General features: G+C 32.7%; 1 protein-coding gene across 6 annotated transcripts in view; it reads left to right on the top strand.

Moving 5' to 3' along the window:
* CEP57 (centrosomal protein 57) overlaps positions 1–22,355 on the top strand; it is a 65,244-nt gene that overhangs the window by 33,529 nt on the left and 9,360 nt on the right. For 2 of the 6 annotated variants that reach the window (XM_074304468.1, XM_074304466.1), the window contains exons 5-11: positions 3,617–3,733; positions 4,228–4,305; positions 12,093–12,200; positions 16,011–16,088; positions 17,712–17,956; positions 19,059–19,203; positions 20,824–21,034. In XM_074304468.1, the coding sequence (XP_074160569.1) occupies positions 3,617–3,733; positions 4,228–4,305; positions 12,093–12,200; positions 16,011–16,088; positions 17,712–17,956; positions 19,059–19,203; positions 20,824–21,034 (982 nt within the window). Of the gene's footprint in view, positions 1–3,616; positions 3,734–4,227; positions 4,306–12,092; positions 12,201–16,010; positions 16,089–17,711; positions 17,957–19,058; positions 19,204–20,823; positions 22,270–22,355 lie in introns of those variants that run through there. The other 4 variants (XM_074304469.1, XM_074304467.1, XM_074304470.1 and 1 more) reach the window with 3 other exon arrangements.

Genomic DNA, 22,355 nt, shown 5'->3' with positions numbered 1-22,355 from the left:
CACTAATAACAGACATTTATTAAGTGTTTGCAATGCTCAAATATTGAGGGATATATAAAGAAATGGTCCTTGCTATTAAAATTAAAATCTGGCAATAGGGACCTAAAACATCCATAAATAATTCATATTAAGTATGCAAATGAATGTTTAAAATAATAAGTATTTTTAATAAAATAAGAATTTTGATGAGGGGGGGAAACTGGGAATAATAACTTCATGGAAGGGAGAGGCAGATGATTTTGATAAAATTTGAATAGTGAATTCATGATATGGGAGGTGAAAGAAAATATATTTTAAGTAAATAGAATGATATGAGGGACATTTCAAATTAAGGGGCAATTTCTTCTCAGAACAGTACTGTTTTCTGGATGCCACAGATTGTTTGGGCTTGAAATTTACTTTGTTTTTCCCTAATCCCTTAGTAGAATGTCTTACAATCATTTCTTTATTCTCCCAGTTTGAAAAGACACTGTTACTTCTTCCCTGCTGTTTATAAAACACGTTCAAGTGTCTCCTCTCCTACCAGATCCTCAAGCACATATGTGTGTACATAACAAACCAATAGATCTTATTGTATTCATATCTTCTCTCATTAAAAACCAAACTCAGCTAAGCTGTCTGTATTTTTTTGCTTCTTCTTTCACTTGTTTCCTCAATTTCTCTTTGTAAGTTCTTCTGACTTGATCGATCAATTCAAATTCCCCTCTCCAAATTTTCCAATAATTTCTTAGTGACCACCTTTGGTGGCCTTTGCTCAATTCCTATTCTTCTTGACCTCTTGTAGAATATCATAATGTTGACCACCTAGATCAATGGTCAGGCTCAAATAGAAATGGCAACCACCAAGTTGTATTGTAAACTTCATATTGACTTAATTTTAAAATGAAATATTATCTTTTTTTGTTTTTTCATTTATTCTGTTAAATATTCCTCAATTATATTTTAATCTGATTCATCATCCTCTCAGAAGGGGCCTCCATTGAGCATACAGACCATGTGTTTGATTATTTCTTATATATATATATTTCTGGATACTCTTCCCCCTGAGTATTGTCTTCTTTTTAGATTTTCTGTATACTGCTCCTCTGTTGATTCATTGCCTCCTGATTTTAGGTATATCCCAAGGTACTGTGAACGCCCCCCACTCCCCTTCTTTTCTATACTCTTTCAATTAGTAATTTCTTCAGCTTCCACATATTTAGTTATCATTTTTATACAGATAAGATTTTGGTCATTTTAAATTGGATGGACTTTTTACTTCAACATATCAAATGAAAATAGTATTTCCCCTGAAACTAACCTCTCTTTAGAATTGTCCTGTTATCAAGAGCAATACTATTCCTCCCAAGTCATGTTCATAACCTCATCCTCGTCTACTTGTTCTACTTCATCTCATATACCTAGTCAATTGTCAAATCTTGTCATTTCTATATCTACAGCATTTCTCACATCTGTCTCCTCCTCTTAGTTTATGTGGTCTTCACTTTAGTTAAGGTACTTATTACCTTTCACTTGGTTTACTGCAATAGTCTCTACTCAAAATAAATGAAAAAAATATATATATATTAGATAGATAGATAGATAGATAGATAGATAGATAGATAGATATATGCATAATGTATATACAGTATATTTTACAATATATTATATGTAATACATACATTATATATATATGTGTGTATGTATGTATGCATATATGTAAATATATATACAATATATTTCAGTATATACACACAATTCATCTTCTTCATTTGTTTTTGCAATTTTGTTTTTGCATATTTTTTCACCCAGTGTTTCCATCACCAGGATTATATCCCAATGAGGTTAACTGGTAGGAAGAAAATTCTACATATACCAAAATATTCATCACAGCACTTTTTGTGACAACAAGTAATTTAAAACAGTATAATGATATGGTTCAGCAGAGTACAACTTTTAATGGTTGCTGAAAAGCCTGGCAGCACTAGCAACTAGAGAGGTTTGTTTGGGAGAGTATTAAAGGTAGAAGGAGAACTTAGCCACTTTTCCTTTTTTACAATTTTCTAATCTCACATTTGAGAGGTTGCTTTGGAACTTTCTGGAACAAATTCACAAATATTTTTACAAAACTTCATTTTTACAAGCATAAACTTGCTTGCATCATGCATCTTTTTTTTTTTTTTTTTTTTCCTTTTGGGTTCAGAACCACATAGATATAGTTCTGTAGTTCCTTTCTCTTTATACAGGTAGCTCCCTCACAACCACCCTGATTATGATCAGTTGTCACCACCCTGGAACTATGTAAAGGACTACAGTACTGACAAGGGACACCTGTTTCTGATCACACTGTTTAGTAGAGGATACTGAGAAATGAAGTTGAAAAGGAAAGGATTAGGGCTAATGGATTTAAGACTGGTTTTAGGAGGTTGGATTTAATTCATTAAGTAATGTAGGTTGCCACTGGAAGGAACTTGAAGAATGAAGTAATTTAGTTTTTTGGAACCTAATAATATATTAGCAAGATTATTGAGAAAGCTGCTGTTCTAATAGCTCTGTCGAGGAATAGTGTAAAACTCAAAATGTCTTTAAACCTTACATAAGAGTCTCTGCAGGCCTCAGCTTGACTTAGTTTTAAAATGTAAAGATTTTGTATTTTATTGTATTTTTGTTTATTTTGTTAAGTATTTCACAGTTATATTTTAATCTGGTTCAGGCAACCCTAGGGAGTATTGTGAATTTTGACACCTGCTATATAGAAAGTCATAAAAGTATTTCAATGTAAAAGATGGGACAACATTTTAATATATTTTATAAGGTTTCCAATTAGAATTAATGTAAAATTTTAAGGAAAAAGTTATCTAAGCCTGTCCTTTCTTTCTCATACATAGGAAATTCAGACCTAGAGAGGCAAAATTCCTTATCTAAGCTAATAGGATGAGTAAGTAGAGCTATAACTGGCATTTCCATTTCTTTCCATTATGCCACATTGACTGCCAAATCATATTTAAAATAATGCCTATTTATATAAAATGAATTATACATTCAAGAATCTTTTTGAATATGATTCTTAAAAACCTCATCTTAGGACTATTTTTCACTTTCCATCCCTTTGCTTTACTGCCTTACAATCAATAAAAAAAGAGAATTATTCTCTCTCCTCATTTGCCACTTTGAGTCTTTCCTAATTCACCCATGTCGTTAGTATTTGCCTGGCTTTGTAAACATGTTGACTTTTAGTAGAATGTGAAGTTCTTGAGGCCATTGATTATCACTCATGTATTTCTACTTTTAACACTTAGCAGAGTGCCCCTCTCATAATAGGAATTCAGTAAATATTTATTGAATTGGTCTAATCTCTTTTGGAAGTAATGTTTTCAAACCTCTTCCGTCCCCTAAAAACTTGGGATGAAAAAGAGATTTTTTTTTTTTTCATATATAGTTATATGAAGAGTGATGAAATAATCAGAACAAAAATGTCCTTAAGTTGTTGACTTATGTGGAGAGAAACTATTGAAAGCATATGTTTTATACCATTTTTTTGTTAAATAATTCATTTAAAATATATCATAGCACTGTTCATTCTGGCTTACTCATTAGGACATAGAAATGACTTTGTGGTCTGTACATTCTTTTCCAGGATTTGATAGAGAGAGACCAGCAACAGGGTCAAATGCATGTTGAGAACCAACTTGAAAAGCTGGATATTCTTGAGCAGGAATATAACAAACTTACTGCCATGCAGGCTCTTGCAGAGGTGAGCAAATGACTTTATATTATTCATTAGGATAATATTTTCTTTAAAGGTATTACTGAATAAGAGTTCTCTAACTAATGGAATATAAAGGATATTAACAGAAGGAAATTTTGTAGCCCTAGTTTAGGATTTGCTTTCTAAGAATGTTGGAAGAAACATTTTTTAGCTCTATACTTTAAAAATATATTTAACAAGGTTTTCCCTGGGTTTTTTGGTTATTGTTCTTTATCAATAATACTAAGATCCCAGTTGTGACTTTATATATTGGGCCACTTATTTACCTTTACACAAAGAAAAATTCTGTTTCTTGATCATAAGTTACACTCATAATCTAATCAAGTCTTATATAGATGCCTGCCATTGATCATAAAGAAAGAATATAGAGGGATCAAAGCAGAGACCCATCCATCACCAGTAGAAAAACAAATTGGTGGGTAGTGTGAAGAAGATCCAATTTCTTGTTTCATTATTAATCCTTTTGTACTTATTACTAGAAAAAAATGCAAGAACTGGAATCAAAACTCCGTGAAGAAGAACAGGAAAGAAAACGTATGCAGGAAAAAGCAGCCCAGGTATCTAAACTTTTAAAAAGTACATTCTACTCTTGTTTAAAAATCAGAGAGAGAGAGAGAGAGAGAGAGAGAGAGAGAGAGAGAGAGAGAGAGAGAGTGTGTATAACAGTTAAACAATAAAAGACTTACCTTTTAAACGTTAATACCTACAACTTGTTAAGTAAAAGATGTTTGTCTCTTGTAGTAAGGGTATTGCTAGAACTTTTATAATACTATGAACAGCCAAATGTAGATTCTAGTGGAAGTTATATGTATAGAAGCAGAGTACAGAATTCAGATCTAATTAGGTCATAAAGAATGATTCAGTGGCTTTTTAATTTACAATTTCAGTAGTTTGATGAAATAAAGATGTAGGCATACATCAATAACCATATGGAAACACTGCTTTGGTTTGTATTTATAGTTTTTATTGAAATATAGCCTTGTTTTGGGTTTGTCCCTTTAAATGTACCAATTGGTAACAAGGTAACCATCATTTTAGACTTTTTTTTTTTTTAAGGAAATCTTGCCATTCAGTCTTTCAAGCTTTTCCAACATACCTGATGGTTGCTGAAATTTTAAACTCTTTTTCAGTAGAAGTTTTAAAGAACATTTTCAAGTTTGTCAAGAATTTTCAAAAGCCATTCTTGGGCTACCTTCCAACCTTTCTTGGAATTACTGTCCTCAGCTGTCTGACCTATTAGAATGTTTTCTTCCTCCTTCGTAAGACTATAAATATTTTACAAGAAGTAATATTCTGACAAGTTTTTTAAAGAACATGGCTATAGTCTATCTCTGGACAAAGGAAAGCTAGCTATGAGATATCACATAAGAAACTGACCCTAAGAAAATTCTGTCTCATCCATCTTGGCCAACTTCTTGATGTGTCTCTTAGGTTTTACCTGGATCTCCAAGGAGTAAGCAGTCTAACTAGGAAATGAAGCTTGTAGCTTACCTTTTTTTCTTTTTCTTTTTTCCTCACTCAATTTAAAAAAAATGATTCTGAATTTAAACACCAAAAAAAGTATTTCCATGTACATGGTATAGTAGAACACAAAAGAGGATTGTATGTAAAACCATCAGATATTTTTAAGTGTTTAATAAATTCAACATATTACTTTGAAAGCAGTCTTGACTTGTCCATGCATCTTTCTTTATGTGCGTTTTTTAAAAAAATGTTGCAGATACATACTTTTGTCTTTTTTGGTCACTGCTCCACCTTCTCCTTCCTACACAAATATCTCTCATCTAGCCCTATCTTCTCATTACAAAAGAAAAAACACCTTTCTGACAGTAAGAAAAATAAGTCTAAACAGGGAGGGAAATAAGCATTTATTCAGCACCATATTAAGATTTATAATTGTTATTTCATTCAAAATCCTCACATCAGCCCCTTGAGGTGCTGTTTTCACCACCATTTTATAATTGATGAAATTGAAGCATACAGCAATTAAATGATTTGCCCAGGATCGCATAGCAAGAGTCTGTGACCAGCTTTGAATTCAGGTTTTCCTTACTCTCGGCTCTAACCAAGGCATCACCCTCCTAGAATAGGAGCCTGGATGAAAATGTATGTGTCATTCTGCACTTTGAGATGACCTCACCTCTCTTTGTCAGGAGATGGGTGGCATGCTTTACCATCATCTGGGTTCATGTTTGATCATTGCTCTAACCAAAGATTTTAAATCTTTTTTTTTTTTTTTAAACATGTTATTTAATAATATAAATTGATCTCTTGGTCCTGCTTGCTTGACTTTGCATCAGCTTATACAAGTTTTCTCATGTTTCTCTAAAAGCATCTTTCATCATTTTAAACAAGGCAACAATATTCCATTTCATTCATACACCATATTTGTTTAGCTCTTCTTCTATTATTGGGCACTGTCTTAGTTTCTGGTTCTTTTCCTTGCCTTTTAATTTCTCCTTTAGGGACTATCATTGCAATCTGGAGACAAGAAAAGGCCTCCTCTATAAAAAGTCTTGAAGCCAGGAGGCAGAGGTAATATGAGAAAGGGAATTCCAGGTATAAGAAATAAATCAGTGAAAAGGCATACAGACATAGAAGATATTGAATGTCATGTGCAAGGAATAGCAAGAAGATCCGAATCATTGAATTGTAGAGAAATAGGAAGAAATAAAAAAAAAAAATAGACAGTAATGTGTGAAGGTTTTTAAATGCATAGAATTTTGTTTTATCCCAGAGGTACAGGAATAAAGAGTTGATATAATCAGAATTGCCCTTTAAGGAAATCAGAAATAGTTTGGCAGTTCTGTGGCAGAAGAATTGGACTGGAAAGACTTGGCAAGTAGGCCACTTAGAAGGTTATTTCAGTAGTTCAAGCATCAGGTGATGAGAAGTCTGCATGAGGTTGGTGGCAATGTCAGTAGAAAGAAAGGGGGAAACTTGGCAATAGATTGGCTATGTGGAGTAAGTAAATGAGGTTAAAGATAACATTGAGATTGAAAGTAGTTGACTAGAAAGATAAAATTAATTAGGAAGATTGGGGAGCATTAGGGACAGATAAATAATGAATGCTATTTTGGACATGTTGAGTTTGAGATAACCTTGGGATAGCCAATTCAAGATATGTAAAAGGTAGTTGGTGTTGATGGAAGATCTAGCAAAGGAGACTTGAGAAAGGGTGGTCAGACAAGTAAAAGAAGAGGAAATCATCAAGAAAGAAATTACTGAGATATGATGATTTAGACCATCACAGGATCCAGAAAGGTTAAGAATGATAAGAATTGAAAAAAAGATGATTATATTTGTCAATTAAGAGGTCAGCAAACAATTTTAAAGAGATTATAATTCCTTAACTGAATTCCACCTTTCTGGGTTAGCCCCATCCAGTATTCTTATTTTTCAAAGCACTGGACCTTTACCCTTGTAAAGAGGCTCTGAACTGATGTCTTTGGTCAAAATCCCTCTGGACATCTTTCCTATTGATCTGGTTGTTCTAAGGTTCCTGACATCACTGGGACTTTTTCAGGGAAATTCTAGTACATCTCTCTAAAAGTAACAGAGCTTTTCAGTACATTTCTGATTCTTTGGAAGAATTGCAATCTGTTTTGCCTGTTCTAGCTTTTCTGGCTGGTCCTATGCACTTGGATGAAGCCTGTGGACTTTTTGTTCTAGAGTAGATGAAGTCAATTACTGTACTTTGTTAATGGATTTCTTTAATTAGTCTAGTGCTTTGGGGAATTTTTGTTGAAATGAGTGTGCCATATTGGGAGAACCCCCATCCATTTTGTGTTGGGTTTTTTTTTTTTTTCCTTCCAGCTTTGCAAAGTGTCACTTGCAGGGATTTCTTAGGACACATTATATTTGTCTCTCCTCTCTCCCTTCCCTCCCCCTCACCTTCCAATTCTATACTTTTCTGATTTTTTTTTTTTTCTCAATCTGTATTAATCCCAGAACTATGAAAGAAGAAAAAAATCTCAAGGGTTTTGCCTCTTGCATCAAATAAATTTACCTTCCAGTCAGAATCATTTCCAAAACAGCATGTTCCTAAATTATATGTTAGGTATTTATTAGCTGTTCTGATTTTAGCAAAGAGGAAGAGGAACATCCAGCAGATTTCCATATAGTTGAAGTGTTCCCTATCATTACCCTCTGTGTCAACACATTTTTTTCTAGATATCCTAGTTATCTTTGCTATGTAGTGATAGTCCCTCATTTCCCCTTTTTTGATCTTCACTATGTTTAATATAATAGGATTGTGTGATTTAAAATGCTATTTAAGTATCAAACTGTCTTAATGTTTGAACATCCTGAATAGTTGGCTTTCAAAGTAAGATAGTGTCAGAAAGACCTACTCATAAAACCTGCATTTCAAACAGTTATTGTCTATAATGTGCCTGGCAAGTCATATATAACCTCCATCAGTTTGTTTCCTCAAGTGTAAAACTGACAAGAGTAGCAAATACTTATCCTTAGAGGTGTTGTGAGAACCAAATGAGATTAATGTAATTAACATATATTTTATGTAATTATGTTGTTAATTTTTATTATGTATTTATTTTTTATATATATGTACATAATATAAAGTGCTCTGTGAACCTTAAAGGTTAAGATAAAAGTAGCAAGATTTGACAATTGAATGGATATGAGTGATGAGAGAAGAGTCAAGGATGACACCTAGGTTGTAAGATTGAGTCACGGGAGGATGGTGGTATCTTGTGATACTAGTTTAAAAAAAAAAAAAAAAAAAGCAGGGGTCATAGTAGAGGGATAAACTCAGAACTAATGTCATTTTGGACATGTTGAGTTTAACATGAATCAAAGAAATCCAATTTGAGATCTTCAGTAGGCAATTAGAGATGTGAGAATGGAAGTCAAGAGAGAGGTTACGGGCTGGACAAATAGATCTGAGGGTTCTACAAACAAGATAAATCTCTCCCCTACATGACTATTCTTCAAGGACTTAACGTTAGCTATCATGTCCTGATTAACTCTTCTGCAGAGTAAATCCTTGCCTCTTTTAATAATTTCTCATGTTGTAGGTCCTTTCACTATCCTTTTTACTTTGAAAATTGTTACATTAGATCTTCAGTCTTAAGGACTTTTTTGTTTTCTTGCAGTTTCTTATATTTTTAACTACAACTTAGTCATAGGCATAATACAGCTAGATTTGAAGGTTTTAGCTTATGAGGGATTTTTAGATCTACTACTCTATCACTTTTCTGGACTTTAAATTCCTTATTAACTGTATTCTGTTTTTGGTAGTCTTAAGATTCTTGGTAATGAAAATGAAACAAAAAAGGATAGCTTAATTATCTCATGCACCTTAAACAGTAGTACTATTTCCTCTGATCTTTTCTTGCCTTCAACTTAGCTTAAACACACATTTTGTGATTCCTAACATTTCAAGCATCATTTAATCTTTTTCATTATAAAGCCCTCTTAATCATATTAGACATCAGACGTGTTATCTTCACCTCATCAAATATATATAATATTTTGGCCAGGAATGCATCCATCTTATATCTTAAAACTATGGTCCAAAAATGTAAATTCTCTTCTTCCAATCCCAATTTCTTAGCCAGTTGGTTGTTAACTTCCTATATTCTACTTTCTCTAGTGAAATACCTTCTTTAAATCAGTATGAGTAAGTAAAATAAGGGCATATATTCATAAATCCTTTAGTTTCTGGTCTTGTCTGGTCTTTAATGAGTCTTTACAGGTTCCTTATGGGCAGTATTAAGTTTCTTCATGATTAAAAAAGTATAATCCCCAGATGTTCAAATTTAATGAGATTGTCTTTCATCATTCATATGACAGCCAGAGAAGAGAACACAGTTCATGATTGCTCATGTTAAGCCCTCCTTTGGCTTTCTCAGTACTTCTGACCTACTACATATGTAGTGTTCTCTACTTAACCCATTCACAATGTGAGTAGATTTTCAGAACTACAAGCCCTCTTTCCCCCTAATGTCTCTTTATCAATTCTTCATTTGTGAAACAAAATTACTATTTTTATGTTTTCCTAGATAGTATTGATTTTTAGAATCAGATCATATTCAGCTCTTTCCCAATTTTTCTTTTGAGCTATCCAATTACAAATGTCAGTCTTAAATAGGTAGTATACCTTTCAATGCACAATACATAAATAGTTTATTCATCCATATTGTATTCCTTGAAATTAATTTTTGATATTGACTCTTGTGTGTTAAATTTTATATTGTTTGGTGTTTTGGTTGAAAATTTGCAAGTTCTTTGAGTGCTCATTTTTTGGCTTTAGTATTATGGATAATTTTGCTGGATATATTTTTGACTACAGACCTAGTTCTTTTAATTGCCAGTATATATTATTCTAGGATGTGCAGTGTTTTAATTGTGGTTGCTAAGTCCTTTACATTTCTAATTGTAGCTACAAAGTAATTTGAATTAGTTTTATTTTTTTCTTGTAAAATTTTCTCTTTGAACTAGGGGTTTTGAAATTGTTAAGTAATATTCCTATGTGTTTTTTCACAAAGGAATCTCTTTGAGGAGGTGATTGGTGGATTTTTTTTTTTTTTCTGTCTGTTTTCCTCTTAATGACCTATCCCTTAAGACAATTTTCTTGCATTATTGTGTCTAAGTGGGTTTTTTTGGTCACAGCTTCTAGCTAATCTAATTATTCCTTTATTTTCTCTTCTTGAACTGTTCTTCAGATCTGTTTTCTTTCTTATTTCTTTGTCTTTCTGTGGAGGTAATGGGGTTAAGTGACTTGCCCAGGATCACACAGCTAGGAAGTGTTAAGTGCCTGAGGTCAGATTTGAATTCAGGTCCTCCTGACTTCAGGGCCAGTGCTCTATCTACTGTCCCACCTAGCTGCCCTGTTGTTTTTCTTATAAAATGTTTTACATTCTGTTTCATTCTTTATATTCTGTTTTGTTATTTCTTGTTATTCTCTTGTAATTTCCCTGGGCTCCCCTTGCCCGAATCTAATTTTCAAAGAATTATTTATTTATTTATATTTATAATTTTCTTCTTTCTATATATCCTTTTCTAGTTTTTTTTTTCATAATCTTGTTTTTCTTGTACTTTTTTTTTTCCCAGTTTTTCCTCAATCTCTCTCACTTGATTTTTAAAATCTTTTTTTGAAATCTGTAAATTCTTTCTAGGCAGGTAGCCATTTAATGTTACTCTTGGGGTAAAAGATGCTTTTTTTACTTCACTATCCTCCTCTGAAGATAATCCTGGTCTTTCCTATTCCCGTAGTAAGTTTCTATGGTTGGGTTCTTTCTTTTTTGCCTGTTTATGTTTATGATGATGATGAGAACCAGTAGTGTAAACACCTCTACTCCTGGAATGAGAGAATAGTGGCTGTAGGTCACTTCAGCTGTCCCCTTTGACTTGAAATCCCAAACCAAAAGCTCCACAGATGGATCTGGCATTTTTAATCAGCAGTTCTCTGTCTTCCCTTACTCAGTTCCTATCCAGGAGGTGAAAGTTTTGTTGTTCAGGCTTGAGACATCAGCCAAATCCAAATAGCCCTATGGTTCTCTACTGCTATTTCTATAGAGCTAGCCTGGAGGAGGTATTCACTTTCACACTGATTGAATCCTGGCCTGGGGTCTTTCTTAGGGTCTTCTAGGTTATCCCCAAGTCTGTTCTGCTCTAAGTTTTGTCTTTCACCAGTCTGTATTCATCCTGAGGCACAAATTTGTTCTGTTTGTTGGGAAAATCTGGAGAGCTTGAAATTTTCTGACTGCTACTTCATCTTCCCAGAATCCTTGATTTCATTGCAGTAGGAAATAACCTTCACTGACAACAACTTAGATCATCTTAAGGGAATTGCCTATAATAGTGAAAAGTTAAGTGACTTGTCCTTGTAGATTTTGAAATGGGAATTCCTGATTCCAGTTATCATCCCAACTTTGTTCTTCTCTCATCTTCCATCTTGCAGAAATTGACATCCTGTTTTTCTGTGGCTATATCCTCAATTTAATATGCTGACAGGCCAGCTGTATTCATATTTGTGAACTATAAGGAGTCCTTGATAGGTTACCAAGTACTTTTGGAATTCCACCCAACCTAATATTCCAGTTAAAATTGGGTACTGATTTTATCAATGTTCTAATTAATTGAAGATTAAAGTTTTGATAAAATCAGTGGCCTAAATGAAAGTTTATCTTGGGAAAGCCCTACTGGGAAATTTCTAAACTGGTTCACATCCTCCTTTGCTGCCTATTTGATCAATTTTAGTACCTGATTGTCAGATATTGTCAATGACTTTTCTAGTTTTTAGACAGCAAGTCCCAGTTTTATATGAATAGTTCCTACTTTTCTTTGTAAAATAACTAATCTTTTATATTTTTCCCAGTTGCAGACTGGAATAGAAACAAATAGACAGTTGTTTGAGGAGAAAATACCATCATATCCTCCCAATGCAAGAAGAGTGAAGAAAAAGAAAACAAAACAGCCAGACAAGGTGGGACCTTAGTAGTCTTTATTTAAAAATATAAGTATGTTTATTTTAAAAACATGTTTTTATCCATGTCTTTTTTATATCTTCACAAATTTCTCCGGTATTCTTTCTCCTCTAAGAACCAACTCATATAGCAAATAATATTTTTAAAAGATAAAGAAAAATAAAAATGAGAAAATATATTTAGTGTATATCATTTGCAGACTTCTCCCATCTCTGCAAAAGAAAATAAAAATTGAGAGTCTATTCCTTTGAGCCATGTTTTGTTCATAATTTTAAAATCTTGATTTATTGTGTGGGGTTTTTTACATTTACATTGTTGCAGTAATTGCTTATATTATTTTGGGTTCTTATTTTTTACTACATTAGTTTAGGTAGATTTTTCTATGCTTTTCTCTATATTAATCACATTTATCATTCCTTATAGCACAGTAATATCCCATTAGATTCACTTAACCACAATTTATTTAGTCATGGCTCAGTTTATGGGTATTCATTTTTGTTTCCAATTTTTAGCTGTCACAAAAAATGCTATTAATATTTTTGTATATTTGGGGACTTCTTAACCATGGCCTCCCAAGTATAATCCTAGTAATGGAATTGTTGGATGAAAGGGGTATAGACATTTATTCACTATATTTGCATAATTTCAAATTGCTTTCCCGTAATCTTTCTATAATCTGTCCAACACTGACTTCCCATTCTTTGTCATTTTTTTTTAAGACTGTGAATAGAAACTTCTGGGCTGTTTAGATTTGCATTTCACTTATAATAATAAACATTTTCTCTTGTCTAGTTTACTATTCATTTGACAACTTTGTTCATATATACTTTGATCACTTTATATATTAGTTGTGTGTGTATGTATTCACTGTTTATATATCTTGCAAACTGAACTTGTTCAGAGAAATCTGATAGAAATCTGTTAACAGATTTTGTTACAAATGCTTTTCATTTTTTTTTTTTTTGTAATTTTTTTTGTACCTTGTTGGGTTAAATGTATTTGTAGCTGTAAAAGATGCATGATTTGGACAGAATCAAGATGGAGAATTTGCAGGAATCAGTAATAAACTCCTCTTCATAAAAATCTTCCAAGTAGATCTAGAAAATGCACCAGACCAAGTTCTAATGGGGAAATCCAAAAACAGTCACAATGAATCATTTGTCTATCCCAGCTCAGTTTAAGCAGAATAGGCAGAGACTCTTTTAACACTAAAAATTGGTGGAGCTGGGAGTATATTGTATATTGAACACTCCATTGTTTAGAGAGAGAGTGAATACCAGTAACCTGGAGAACTCAAACCAGAGAGACAGCAATCAGACTTTGTATTGGATCAGCCTATTTTGGGTACATTGAAAGCTTTTAGATCCTAGCCTTGTCCCTTAGATCTTGTAATGGCACAAACCTCTATACCCCAAGAAAATAGCAATAAGTTATGGTATATGAATGTTATGGAATATTATAGTTCTATAAGAAATGATCAGCAGGATGCTTTCACAGATACCTGAAAAGACTTAATATGAACTGATGGTTAGTGAAATAATTAGAAACAAATTGTGCTGGGCAATAGAAAGATTATACGATGATCAGATCTGATGGGAAGAGGCTCTTTTCAACAGTGAGGTGATGCAGACCAGTTCCAATGGTGGTGTGATGAAAAGAACCACCCAGAGAGAGGACTGTGGAAATTGAGTGTGGTTTACAGCATAGTATTTTCACTTTTTGTTGTTGTTTGCTTGCATTTTGTTTTCTAATTTTTTTTCATTTTTGATTGATTTTTTTTCTTGTGAATTAATAAGTATAGAAGAATTGCACATGTTTAACATATATTGGATTACTTGCCATCTGGGGGGAAGGAAGGGAAAAAAATTGGAACACAATTTGCAAGGGTGAATGTTGAATATTATCCATGCATATATTTTGAAAATAAAAATCTTAGAGAGGAAAGAATACACTGGGGGAGGGGGAAGGAAAGGATAGTTTGGGATAATTATTAGGGTGGGAAAGTAGACATTTATACAAACAGTTATTCAACTTCACAACTGGTCAAAAAAAGGAAAGAATACATTCACTCAGAATTAGAAACAAAAATACATTTTACTCAGTGGAGAAATAGGGGAAATTAGAAAGAGGATAGTTTAAGGAAAACGGACTCATATAATTACAGTAGCTATTTATAAGGTGGCAAAGAATGGCAATTTGAAGAAATATCCATAGATTGAGTAATGGTTTAAAAAACTTATGGTATACATGTGGTGAATTATTATTTTGCTGAAGAGGATTAGAGGAAGAATTAAGCACAATAAAGTAAATAGAACCAGAAGAATAGTTTATTTGATGATAATGATCTATTAAAGGCAGACAACTCTGAAGAAATTGGGAATTCTTAGCAGTGTAATGACTGATTCCAGAGAACTATTGATGAAACTTCCTGATAGATAAAAGAATTAGAGTGTAGATTTTGGACAAAACAATTTTTGGACATGATCAATGTGGAACTTGTTTTGATTGACTATATATGCTTGTTTTGATTTCTTTTGCTTTGATCTAAATTAGAATTTGGGGCTAGAATTAGGTGGCTTTTGCTGAATAAATGCAATATCATGTATTTAAAAGTTTTAAAATGAAAATTATATGATCTTTAAAAAGAAGTCACAGATATTTAAATTAAAATATGTAGAATATAGTATAAAGTGTTGATATTTAAGGCAAGGTTATTTTTCTGTTCTGTTCCATTGAGCTCATGCTTCAAATGCTCTTGCTTACTCAATCTCTCTCTCTTTCTCCCTCTTTCTTGACCTTTCTCCTCCCTTTCTCTAACAACTAGAATTGTGTTCATGATTGCTTTTTAATAATATTGTTTAATGCCTGGATGTGTTTTCACCATTTTCCATGATATTCTAGAGCTCTTTTGTTTTTTGAAATAGATTTTGATTAGTTATTGCATTATAACTGTAAATTAACTTTGATAACTATTTTCATTTTAATATATTTAAACAGCCCATCTGTGATACTGAATATACCTCCCAGCCGTTAAAGTAGTTATTATAGCTTTAAAATGTCATTTTTTAAAATTGATTTGAGCAACTAAGTTTTGCAATGGATAGCATATCAAGCCTAAAATCAGGAAGACTCAACTTCCCAAGTTCAAATTGGGTTTCAGACACTAGTAACTCTGACCCTGATTGCTTCAGACTTCCTCATTTGTAAAATGATCTAGAAAAGAAGAAATGATTAACTGCTTTAGTATATCTGCCAAGAAAACCCCAAATTCATGGGTACGTAGAGTTAGACATGGCTGAAATGATTCAACAGCTTTTAATTGAAACTTCAAATTGTATGCTTTGGTAGATTAGCTTCACTTGGAATGCTGGTGTTTTTAAAATATCAAAATAATTACAAAATCCTTGGTTATAACTATCATCTAAAATTTTTTAATTTATTAAAAATATCTTTTCACTCCTTAACTTTTCCCTCAGCAGTTGTTTACTCAGCTTAGCATTACATTAATTTGCATTTGTATATGATGCTTTCTAAATCTTAAATTATGTGTCTCCATGTGTGTCCTGTGCCACCAGCTAAATGCTTCTTGAGTAGTTTACAGTCTTTTTTTCTGTGTAATTTCCCACACTTTAGATGCAATACATATTAACTCATTAAAATGTTAGGCTAGCATCCAATAAAGAGTGAAGCAAGCCATCCAGTAGGAATAACTCAGATTTAGTTTAATCATGTATAATGTAGGAAACTCTAAATTGGTGACAAATGAACAAATGGTTCATTGTCTTTTTTTTTTTTTTTTTTTAATCCAGAAATCTCCTAGGAATCATTTTCATGTACAGCCACATTATAGATTGTGCCTGGGTGACATGCCATTTGTAGCTGGAAAGGTGAGTTGGATAAGAAAAGGATTTTGTGTTTTCTTGCTGAAATCCTAGTACTTTTTTGAAGCCAATATCTCTTCATTAGAACTTATAATTTACCTGGTCTACCAGAATGGTGGTTTTTTTTGGTTTGTTTGTTTCTTGCTATTGCTTCTGAGGATTATGTCAGAGATGTATCCTGAAAACAGGAACTAGAAGAGTGAAAGGGAAAGAAATCCACAATGTAAAGGAAGAAAACCCTTAGTTAGTAGAATTCTAGGCAATGCTGCAGGATAGGATATAAAAGGGGGAAGCAAGGGGAGAAGTTAGACCCATTATGATGAGAGCAGCAGCCTGCTAGATTTGGACGTAGACTTGGGTTCAGTTTCTGACATTGCAACTTTGTTCCTTTTGTGATATTGGGCAGATAACCTGTTTTCTGTAAAATTAAAAAGATTGGATTAGATCAGAGTTTAATGACCTCGAATCTCTGCACTTGTCAAGAAGCATGTTATGCTTCCAAATTATTTCTAGTCCATTTTTTATATTGGACTATATATCTTTTCTGCTTTAATCTCTTCTGATTCTGTTAGTTTGCTATGGTCAAGCTAAGTTCTGCATCCTTTCATCTAGAATTATAATGCTTAACTTGGGGTTCTGTGTTTTGTTTTTTTTGTCTTTTTTACAAAATTTTTATAACTTTCAATATAATTGGTTTTCCTTTGAATTCTGTGTATTTTTACTTTATGCATTTACAAGCACTACTTTTAAAAAGAGCACATAGGTTTTATAAGACTGCTAAATGTTGCAAGAAAAAAAAAAGTTTAAGAACCACCAATCTAGAATTAGCATGATATAATAAGGAATTGGATTTGGAGGCAGGAAGATCTGTGTTCTCATAATCCTGCCTCAAAGACTTAGAAGCTATTTGACTGTAGGCAAGTCATTTGCTTCTCTGGGCCTCAGTATTTTTTAATGTAAAATAGTGTTTTTTTATTAGATGGCCTTTCAGACTCCTTCCTATTCTAAATAGCTTATCCTGCTATACATATATATATTAATATCTTCTGCTTTTAATGTCTTCCTATTTAGTAGGGTCTGCTTTTCCTTCGAGGCATAGGGTACTTCTGTAGATAGTCACCTGCTGCTTTTGGAACACAAAATCTTGTATTTATTACTGTTTTTTGATAAAATATTATCCAGGGAAAGTTCGTAGAGGAAACATCCATCATTGCATTATTATAGGTAATACTTATTTAAGCATTTAAGGTATGCAGAGTACTTTCTATATGTGATCCTCACAACTCTTTAAGAATAGGGACTGTTAATTCCATTTTACTAATGAATAAACTGAGGCTAAATAATGAAGAGAATTGTCCAGGGTCATATGTATAATGTCTAAGGTGCTTTTATTTAATCTTTCTAATTGTTTCTCATCACTCTAGTTGCCCATTTTTTTATTTGATCATCACAACAGTTCTGTTACCGTTAGGCATCATGTTACCTCTACCAAGTTTTAATGTTTTAAGGGCGGGGGGAAGGGGAAAAATCATTCTAATGTATAAAAAAAGATTTAATTTATATTTTTTAAAATTTATAATACATAGTCATAAATACATTCTTTTTTTCCCTCTGTTTTCTTCCCTTAAGTCCACTACCCCTAGCCATGCAGTGGTAGCCAATGTACAACATGTTTTACATTTAATGAAGCAACATAATAAAGCTTTATGCAATAACCGTGTGGTCAACAATGTTCCTCTGGCAAAGCAGGGGACTCCTCGAAATGGTAAAGGCAGAAGGTTATCAGCATCATCCTCTTCTTCTTCCTCCACCTGTCATGAAGAACTATTTGAAGTCTTACAGACATTACAGGATGAATTTGGACAAATGAGTTTGTAAGTTACTATTTTTTTTATTTTGATATTTTTTCTTTTCACATTCTTAATATATCTCAAGAAATTTTTGTCCATCTTAAAGATTTAATCCTTATGTCCCTCCTCATTTCCTTATCCACAAAAACTTTCCCTATAACAAAGAATGAAAAAGAACAGGAGTATTTGGGAAGAATAGTTCTGTTAAAAAAAACAAAACAAAAAAAAAAAAACAAATTAGGTCAGCTTACTCTTAACTATATTTGCAGGATTTTATGCTTTGTACTATTCTTAACTGAAAAAAAAAAAGGAAAGTGGTACAGGGTTCTAGGAAGTTTTATCTTATTTCAATAAAATTCAGTTTCATGTCTTTTGTTATCATCTTTTGTTTACGTTATTGTAGTCATGTTTCCCAGCTCTGCTTACATCAGTTTGAGTCAGTTCATATGAGTTTCCTTGCTAATTTAAAAATTATTGATTTGGGGCATAGTTAAAATACTTACCTAGTACTGAATCTGAGTTTCAAAGGCTGTGAGCATTTATTCATATCCTTTTACTACTTTTTCTTTGCACAGTGGCTTTTAATTTGTATTGTTACTATAACTATCCATGGATATTAAACTTTTGCTAGAAAAGAGGCAACAAGGTGTCCTTGTGGATAGAGTCCTAGGCTCTGGGAATCAGGAAACCTGAATTCCAATTTGACTTAAGATACTGTGTGAGACCCTGGGCAGATCACTTAACCTCTTGTCTCCCATAGTTTCCCCAACTGTAAAATGTGTATAATAATAGCCTTTTCTTTCCTAGGTTGTTATGAGGATCAAATGAAAGAAGATTATTAAATGTTATTTTTATTGCTTTAAATTTCCAAAATTAGTGATTTCATTTAGAAAACATAGTATTTCATTAAATAGATATAACTAAAGTTTATAAATTTGATCTTCTATTTTTAAAGGAGGATCCAACATTTTATAGGTTAAAAAATCCTCCCTTTTTCTATCATTTAAACAACAAAGTTTGTTTAAATTTTATTTTGAATAGTCTTTAATAGTTGGTACAACAGAGTACCAGTGAATAAATGACAAGATAAAATTATATAGTTAACCCTGTTTTTCTTCATTTAAAGTGATCATCAACAGCTAACCAAACTTATCCAGGAAACACCACCTAATGAACTGAAAGAAGACCTTGAGCGAGAACTTGAGGAATTAGTGGAAAGGATGGAAGCTAAGGCTAATCAAATAACGAAAGTTCGAAAACATCAGTCCCGGGTAAGTCAGTTTACTTCCACTAAAAATGCCTTTTAGTACATTATTTAGATGAAGGCAAAAGTAGTTTTGTATATTGTGATCAACAGGATGTCTTCCTCTTTCAAGAGCTCATTAAATAACTGCTGTACTTCAATGATAAAAGTGTATTTAATTTATTGGTATTATTTTTAGCAACTAACCCTTAAGTCAGGAGGACCTGGGTTCAGATCATTCTCACATACTTAATAAGAGACAGTTTCAATTGTCTCATCAAAAAAAGAGGTGGTGTGGATATGTGTATGGGTTTGTGCATGTTCTGGACTACATTGCAGTAATACAAGAGCTAGCAAGTTCCTAGACATAAGAACACTTCATCCTAGATATAGTCCTGAAATATAAAAACATTTAATTTAAATGGTCACAAAGTAATTACCTTCTAAGTTGAATGTTTTCTAAAGAGGCAAACAAATCAGGTTAGCTAAGATGTAGCATTCTGGAGTTATTTTATCGAAACCCGAACTCCTGTCTCTTGTATTTTCTTGGAGTGCATTAGCAGTGTTATAATTGCTTGGCTTTATTCCTACATCACTTTTTTTTCTATCTTCCTTTACCCTTCTTGCCAATGCTGTCTACTTGTTTTCATTCACCTTCTTGTTCTGACGCAAGTGTTAATGGCAGCAGGTTTGTATTTGCACATCTTTACCTTTTAATATGTGATTGTAATATTTTAAAATGTTTTACTTTGAATACTAGACTTTTAAAAAAAAATGAAAATCCCCATAGGACTGCAAGTGTCCTTCAAGCCTTCCTAGTCCATCTCCAAAATAAACAGTAATATGTTCATTAGCCAAAGCATCTAAAAGCTCTTTCTGTAGTTAGAGCTGTCAATAATGTTCAATCATTCTTCCAGAAGAGTTTAGGTGCCAAATCTTTCATCTCAGCCACTGAAACTTATTCCTTCAGAGGGGAAAATTTGTATACCAAAAAAAAGCCTTAATGTTTTGGATATACACTATTTCTTCCAGTATACTTTGAGTTTTAATTTTAATTAGAGAAGCATGCCCCTTGGTCATCATTTGGATGAAGATGCAGGTCACTTTATTTTCAGATTCTAGGAATATGAATGGTGGGAATGAGATTCATCCTTTGAATCCTTCCCACTAACTATTTATAGTATGAAAAATTAAATAGACTGTAAAATAGAAGATATCACACATTTCAAAATGGTTTTAAAATCTTTGAGCTTTGAAGGACCTCTGCTTTCAGTAGTCATATTTTCAGATCAGAGTTCAATAGATTCTGAAAATTATGTATTTAAATAAGTCATTAAGTGGTTATGAAAATGAGCATATTCAAAGTAAGAATTAGTAGATTTTATTCTTCTAGAAAGAACACAAATATACCAACAGCATCTTTGAATAGCATTCTTCCCCATTTTCTTATAATCCTACAGGAAACTAATGAGGTTGGAACAAATAGTTTGGAAAATCCTTTTGTAGTAATGCTTAAAATAAATGGTCTTAGTGACACTGGATTGCTTTATAATATTATTTTGGGCTTGGGAACACTTTAGTAAAAGACAAAAAATAAAGTGAAAAATGCTAACACTGATCTTCCTTTTTCCTTTTGGCTGCTCTGCAGCTGGAGAGGCAGATGAAGGAGCTAAAGGGTAGCAAAAAGTGTTTGGAGGATCAAGAAAGCAACAGCAAGCTCTCTTCTGGAACCATTGGGAGCTTCCCTAAAAAGGACTCTATTTCTGTCAAACGGAAACCTGGAGAGAAAAGCCGTCGAAATCTTCAGTTGTTGAAGGAAATGCAAACCATACAGACTTCCATTCAAAACGATAACCTAGGTTGGGAATATTGATTGGTACTAGGTCAGATGTTTTATTCATATAATTTATATTTCGTCACAGGTTGACAGCTCATATTAAAAAACAGCATATTCTTATACTTTTTGAGGGCCTTAATAGCTGTGCTGAGGACCAACAGCATCAATATTTAGGGCTCCCTGTTTTAAACAGCTCCAGTAAAGGATCAAGAGTTTTACTGGAAACAAGCCACATTTTTACTAAATTCCCTTTGGCAATCTTGCTGTACTTGTGCAATGTGCTTTGTAAACAAACTCCCAGGTTTTTATTTGTGGATGTTTTTTAAAATAGTATCTACTATACCTGAATTAAAATTTAAATTGTCTGAACATAAGGCTGAAAAAACCTGCATGTAGTTATCAGCATTGTCTGCTTGAAAAAAAAGTCTTAACAAACCTCATCCCAATGCATTTTCTCCATCTCCATTCCCCCAAAAGTACTTTATTTTGCTACTGATGGGGGAGGCTTTCTGAATTTATATCTTTTGATTTATTTGTGCCAATTCACACTGTAGAGTAGAACTTTGCCCATTAATGATTACAATTATTTTTTCTGCTCCCATTATAGTTCTCATTAGTTTAAAAAAAAAATTCAGGGTTTTTTTTTTGTTTGTTTTTTTTTTAAACCAAAAACATACAATTTGTTTCTAACAAATTTTAAGTGTGATTAGTGTTGCTTTTCTATCCATCATAACAAAAGGAAGTTATTATTTCATTCCAGAAAAATCCAAATCCAAATAATCATTTATGATTGTTGCCTATAAATAGAACATGAGGTTAGCATAATTAAAAAATTTACCTGTGGGTTTTTGGGTGTGGTTTTTTTTTTTTAATGTGAAAATAGATAATGAGATATAGGAATAAAGTGAAAAACCAACTTGGGGGGTGGGAGGAGGATGGAAAGGAGAAAGTGTGGAGGGGGTGAAAGGTATTAGAAAAGCATGTACACTGCTATTTTTAAATTTTGCCGACTCAATCATGCCATTTAATCCTGGCAATGTGGTTTTTTTTTAATCTTGAAATAGTTATGCACACCTTGGATAGTCACCTTTATTAGTGTTCTGTACATATACAAAATAAACTGTACACAGCGACTGTTATTTATTATGTTAATGATGTAAAAAAATTCTTCCTATTTTGGAATATATAAAAATATAGTAACTTTTTTTTATAAATGTGCCATTAAAGTCAATAAAACCAGCTTTGTTTTTAAGGAAATGCTGAAACTTTCCTTAAAGTTTTCAGCAGCAGGCTTATATTAGACTTCATTGATTTTCATTGATTCAGGAGGGGAGGTGGGGAGT

Source organism: Sminthopsis crassicaudata, chromosome 3 (assembly GCF_048593235.1).
Source record: "Sminthopsis crassicaudata isolate SCR6 chromosome 3, ASM4859323v1, whole genome shotgun sequence".
Classification (NCBI taxonomy): Eukaryota; Metazoa; Chordata; class Mammalia; order Dasyuromorphia; family Dasyuridae; genus Sminthopsis; species Sminthopsis crassicaudata.
The sequence above is the reverse complement of the archived record's forward strand: the minus strand, read 5'-3'. Positions and strand labels throughout refer to the sequence as shown.